The sequence below is a fragment of the Suricata suricatta genome, chromosome 11, assembly GCF_006229205.1.
Source record: "Suricata suricatta isolate VVHF042 chromosome 11, meerkat_22Aug2017_6uvM2_HiC, whole genome shotgun sequence".
NCBI classification, from domain to species: Eukaryota; Metazoa; Chordata; class Mammalia; order Carnivora; family Herpestidae; genus Suricata; species Suricata suricatta.
The window spans coordinates 18644540-18649727 of record NC_043710.1 but is presented as its reverse complement, the minus strand read 5'-3'; the positions used below and the strand labels follow the sequence as shown (position 1 = coordinate 18649727).

At 45.0% G+C, this 5188-nt stretch overlaps 1 protein-coding gene across 1 annotated transcript in view; it reads left to right on the top strand.

Annotated features, from left to right (window-relative positions):
- The first annotated feature begins 331 nt into the window (after positions 1–331).
- ALKBH3 (alkB homolog 3, alpha-ketoglutaratedependent dioxygenase) overlaps positions 332–5188 on the top strand; it is a 27763-nt gene continuing 22906 nt past the window's right edge. The window contains exons 1-4 of the mRNA XM_029915544.1: positions 332–470; positions 771–874; positions 2101–2135; positions 4956–5003. Of these exons, the coding sequence (XP_029771404.1) occupies positions 392–470; positions 771–874; positions 2101–2135; positions 4956–5003 (266 nt within the window). The 5' untranslated portion in view covers positions 332–391. The remainder of the gene's footprint in view (positions 471–770; positions 875–2100; positions 2136–4955; positions 5004–5188) is intronic.

Below are 5188 nucleotides of genomic sequence, written 5' to 3'. Positions count from 1 at the left end.
TTTTAATCTCTATTTGTAAGAGATACAGAGACAGAGTGCAAGCGGGAGAAGAACAAAGAGAGAGGGAGACACAAAATGTGAAGCAAGCTCCAGGCCCCGAGCTGTCAGCACAGAGCCTGATGCAGGGCTCGAACTCATGAACTGCGAGATCATGACCTGAGCCAAAGCTGGATGCTTAACCAACTGAGCCACCTAGGTGCCCCCAGAAGTGATTTTTATGTAGAATCTCTGATTGCTATTGAGCTTGAAAGGATTATAATTACCCCCTTAGGTAGTTCATGCTCTCACAATCCTAACTAAAAGCACTTTTCTTTTTTTTTTTTTAAACAGATACCATTTAATCAGGAATGAAATGTTCTGAGAGCTAAGAGCAGAAGCCTGTTTGGTCAACATGGAAGACAAAAGACGGCGAGCCCGGGTGCAGGGAGCCTGGGCTGGCCCTGCCAAGAGCCAGGCCACCGCTCAGCCAGGCAAGAACCTGTGGGGACCTCGTGGGAATGCACCTGCATTTCAGTTGATGTTAAGGAATTATTTAAAATGTAGCTGGCACTTTGATTTTCTTGATGGTGATCTTTTTTGAGGGTTGATACCTAGTCTTCCTCATATTTACTCCCTACTCTCAAACCTTACGGTTTTGGGGTCTTCGACAGACTTTACTAATTAATTTCCAGATGTCATATGCGTGATCGCCAAGTAGATTGTGTTGGCTCTTGCTCGGTCGAGCAGACTGTTGGGAGTCTGGTTCGAGTCTGTTCTTGCTCTTGCTTTAGCCACCACTGCTAAGAGCCATCTCCACCGGAGGCCTGGTCAGACCTGGACAAACAAGGAGCCTCATCTTTTGGACAGACAGTTTGTGTTCAGGGAACCCCAGGAGGTAAATTCTTTTTCTCTCACGGCACTAAGAAGTTTGCTTGTAAAAGCTTGTAAAAGTCACAGTAGATGCTCACATAGTGACTGAGCACATTCACTAATAAAAGGAGCACGCACGGCCTGTGATAGCACTGAAATGTGGACTGTCAGCTCCTTAGTGTGTCTGAAGATCCTCTATAGCCTGCTCCCAACTCATGGGTGTATGTAGTTCCCGCCTTGGCCGGGGGGCAAGGAGGCTATACCATGACTAGTGCTTGCACTGGGTATCTGAGTACTCTTTTTGAATGTTTATTTATTTTGAGAGAGAGTGAGTGAGCAGGAGGAGGTAGAGAGAGAGGGGAAGACAAGGAGAACCCCAAGCAGGCTCTGTGGGGCTCGATCCCACCAACCGGGCGATCATGACCTGAGTCGAAATCCAGAGTCGGATGCTTAACTGACTGAACCACCCAGGTGTCCCTTTTTTTTTTAATGCTTATTTTTGATATATATATATATATATAGAGAGAGAGAAAACGTGCACATATGAGCAACAAAGAAGCAGAGAGAGGGGGAGATAGAATCCTAAGCAGGTTCTGTGCTATCAGTGCAAAGCCTGATGCGGGCCTCAAACCCACAAACCATGAGATTATAACCTGAGCCAGAGTGAGATGCTCAACTGACTGAGCCACTCAGGTGCCCTGTTTCTCTGAGTTCTGACAGTCCTAAACCCATACTGTCTTTAGTACTAGTATAGCAGGTATCTCTGGAATTGGATTGAAATTTTCAACTACTACAATGCCTGATTTTTTAGCTTTTTTCCCCCATGGGGGAAAAATGGTAAGAAACAGTGAAGATTCACTCTTTTTAATAGTATGGAAACATATTATTAAAAATAAAAAATCTGGCATTTTGCTGTAGTAATGATTGTGAAAATAATGATTAAAACTTATTTCTTTGTATATCTTTTATTTTTAAAAATCTCCTGGAAAGGTTTTTTCAGAATTACTGGCTGCTAGGAAAATGGATTGATTGTACTTTTATTATTTTTTCTTGCTTATTAATAACTGTGCAATAGTTCTAAGAAAAGCAGACAAGGGCCTCTAGTGGCATGGTAAGAGCTTGGAATAAAAAGGGATAGTTTTAAACTTGATTTATTTTTGCCAGAAATCAGAGGATATGGTAATCCTGCGGATCGGTCTTTCTGAGGATTACAGATCATTCCAGAAGTAAAATCTGCCTGTTCCCTTGCAGGTAGTACGCAGAGCCCCAGAGCCACGAGTGGTTGAGTGAGTAACTCGCTGCCGGTCTGCATTTGTTGCCCACAGTAAAATGGAGAGCCCGGATCTTACCCTCACCCAGTTTTCTCCGTCTGGAAGAGATAACGGCCCAATTACTATCTCAATTTTAGGCTGGGATATTTGTATCTTAGACGTCTTTAAACTTGGTCTTTTTGGGAAGCCTTTCGCAGTTGGCTGACGGTGTGGGAAATGCAACAGGATACCTGTGTGTGGAGCTCTGACTCCCGTGTGGATTTCTTGACCCTGTTTCATGAAGGTGCCTGCAGACAGCAAGCAAAAATATCTCCTAGGTAAAGACAGAGTGGGGGCACCTGGATGGCTCAGTTCGTTGAGTGTCTGACCCATGATCTCAGCTCAGGTCTTGATCTCAGGTTCGTGAGCCCTACACTGGGCTCCACGGTAGGTGTGGAACCTACTTAAAATAAAAAAGGCAGGTTTTTTTCCGAGTCATTGAAGCATGTATTTTTGAGAAGACTTTAGTTAGGTACTTTTGACTAGCCATGCTTGTGAAAGCTGTTAGAAATCTAGAAGGCCTTGAAGGTTCACGTACTTGTTCCAGAGCAATTTAAATTGTTACATCGATCTGTATATAAAATATCCTCTTTAGTTTATGAGTCCTCTTATACTGGTAAGCATGTAAAATGTTCTTTTCCAAAATTAATGAAAGATGCTTTGACTTCTCTTTTCCTGCCTTTCAGTTTCCATCTGATGTACATAAATTGCCAGTAGAAAGCATCCTCTCATTTTAACACATTAGCGTTTGTATGTTGTTGCTTCTGAACAGTCTGTTAGGCTGTTTGGCTATTTGCAGGTTGACTCGTATAGGTTAGAAAAATGTGAAACTAACATGAAGGTCATCATACTTTCAAATGAGGGGTGTAATTGTGGCCTTGCCACTAGTTAGTTGTGTAACGAGCCCTTGGGTATGTTAGGGCCGTCTCTCTGGACTTGAGTTTCCTTGTCTGATACAAAGGTTTGGAGCGCATGATCGCGTAAGGCGGAGTGCGGTGGCTCTATGAGTCTTTGGTTGTTTTATAAATACCAGTGTGGCAGTGCCTCCATTGGTGATGAAGAGACAAAACCGTGGACCCTGTTACAAGGCACACGTGGGACATTCAGGCTGAAAAAATGGGCAGTTGTGAATATCCCAGTCACGGCAAAATGACGAAACTTCCTGTTGGATCCCAGCATTTGTTAATTCCGGTTGTGTAAAGTTAGCTGTGTTAGATTTTTATTTAATAGCCAGAAATGTCTCCCATATTTGAACTGAGTCCATTTCTAAATGTGGCCCAAAATATATCACCCTGAAACATTGTGTTCACACTCTGGGAAGAGACAGGCCGCTCACTTAGAGACATGATACATGTCTGTGACACTAACCCTGCCTGCATTTTGGCTCCGAGGGGCTCGCTCATCGGCCTGAGAGCCCCGCTCACAGATCACGAACTGCTGGCTCACATGGCAGAAGGGGCTGTGAACAGTGTCCCTTCGTACTATTTTCTGTGAGCTCCCTCTGTCTGGGAGGATCCGACACCGTTACCCTATCATAGGAACATGCACAGTCCCCACGGTGGACCTCACCACCTTGCACATCTGGAATGGTTTTGTGCTTTTGCACATTTGATTAAATTGTGAGCTTTTATTGCCCAACTACTGTGTGCTAGGCACTAGGAAACACCGGTTACCCATTCCTTGCCCGTCAGTGGCCCACAGTCTAGTAAATGAAACAGTCGTGTAATCAGGTGAATTGTAATACTGTGTAGTGTGAAACCATAGACTTGCAGTAAGGCCTACTGGTAGCATGGAGGCTGCGATGATTAACATTATCTGGTGGAATTAATGGTCAGGAAACGCTACAGAAGGTGAGACTGAGCTGAGATTTTGTGGGGTTTTTTTTTTTTTTAATGTTTTTATTTATTTTTGAGAGAGGGAGAGACAGCATGAGCAGGGGAAGGTCAGAGAGAGAAGGGGACACAGAATCAGAATCAGGCTCCAGGCTCTGAGCTGTCAGCACAGAGCACGACATGGGACTCGAACTCACGAACCATGAGATCATGACCTAAGCCAAAGTCAGACGCTCAACCAACTGAGCCACTTAGGCGCCCCTGAGCTGAGATTTTGAAGGATGGATTAGAATTTTCTGCGGGACCAAAGCTCGGGTGGGTTGGATTGTGGGTACCGGGTGCCAGAGAGGCCTTCCAGCTTGTAGAAAAGCAGGAATAGAAATACGGTGGTGTATTTAGAGATTCCAAACAGCGGTGGGAGGATCGCGAGTGGGCGCGAGCTGTCAGGAATGGAGCTGCATCCCGGGGACCTTGAATGCAGGGCTGAGAAGTTGGTGGGGAACCTGTTTTAATCAGGCAGGGACCACATTAGACCTGTGTCTGAAAGCAGCAGCAGCTCACAGCCCTGAGGTGTACTTGCTGCCTGTTAAATGCACCTGTTCCAGGGTCTCCGAAGGGATGTGCTGCCTGGTACCCCTTTGGGTGGTAGATTTCTGGACCGTAACAGCCTCAGTTGTGGATGAAATACAGAGGGGTAGAATCAGAATTTATTTCATCCCAGTTTTTGTCTCCATGGCCTGATTCTGTCAGGATTCAATTCCCAGTGCCATCAGTGGTCTGCCACCATCTTGCCCTTCATTTCAAAGGTGGAAGAAGGTGGGGTTATGCCTCCCTCACAGTGCACCCTCACTGTGAAACGATTCTGGGGACCAGGAGTTTGGGGACTGCAAAGCACAAGCCTTCCACTGGGTGGAGTGTGTTACTTTGCCTGATGCTAACGAGTCTGTTTTCTTGATTTCTGTAGCAAAGGAGGGGTGTATGATCTCAGCGTGTCACCTGCAGGCGTGTCTAGGTAAGTGAATCCTCCCCCGAAAGTGACTGTAATTGTTTTCAAGTTAATAGTTTCTTAAAATATTCTGCTCCCTTTTTTGAAATAGGTAACTTCTGCTCTGAAAATCTTGGGGGGGGGGGCATGAGACACTTTGGTAATATCTCTTTTTATACAGAATTTCCAACTCCAAAACATTTTCACAACCT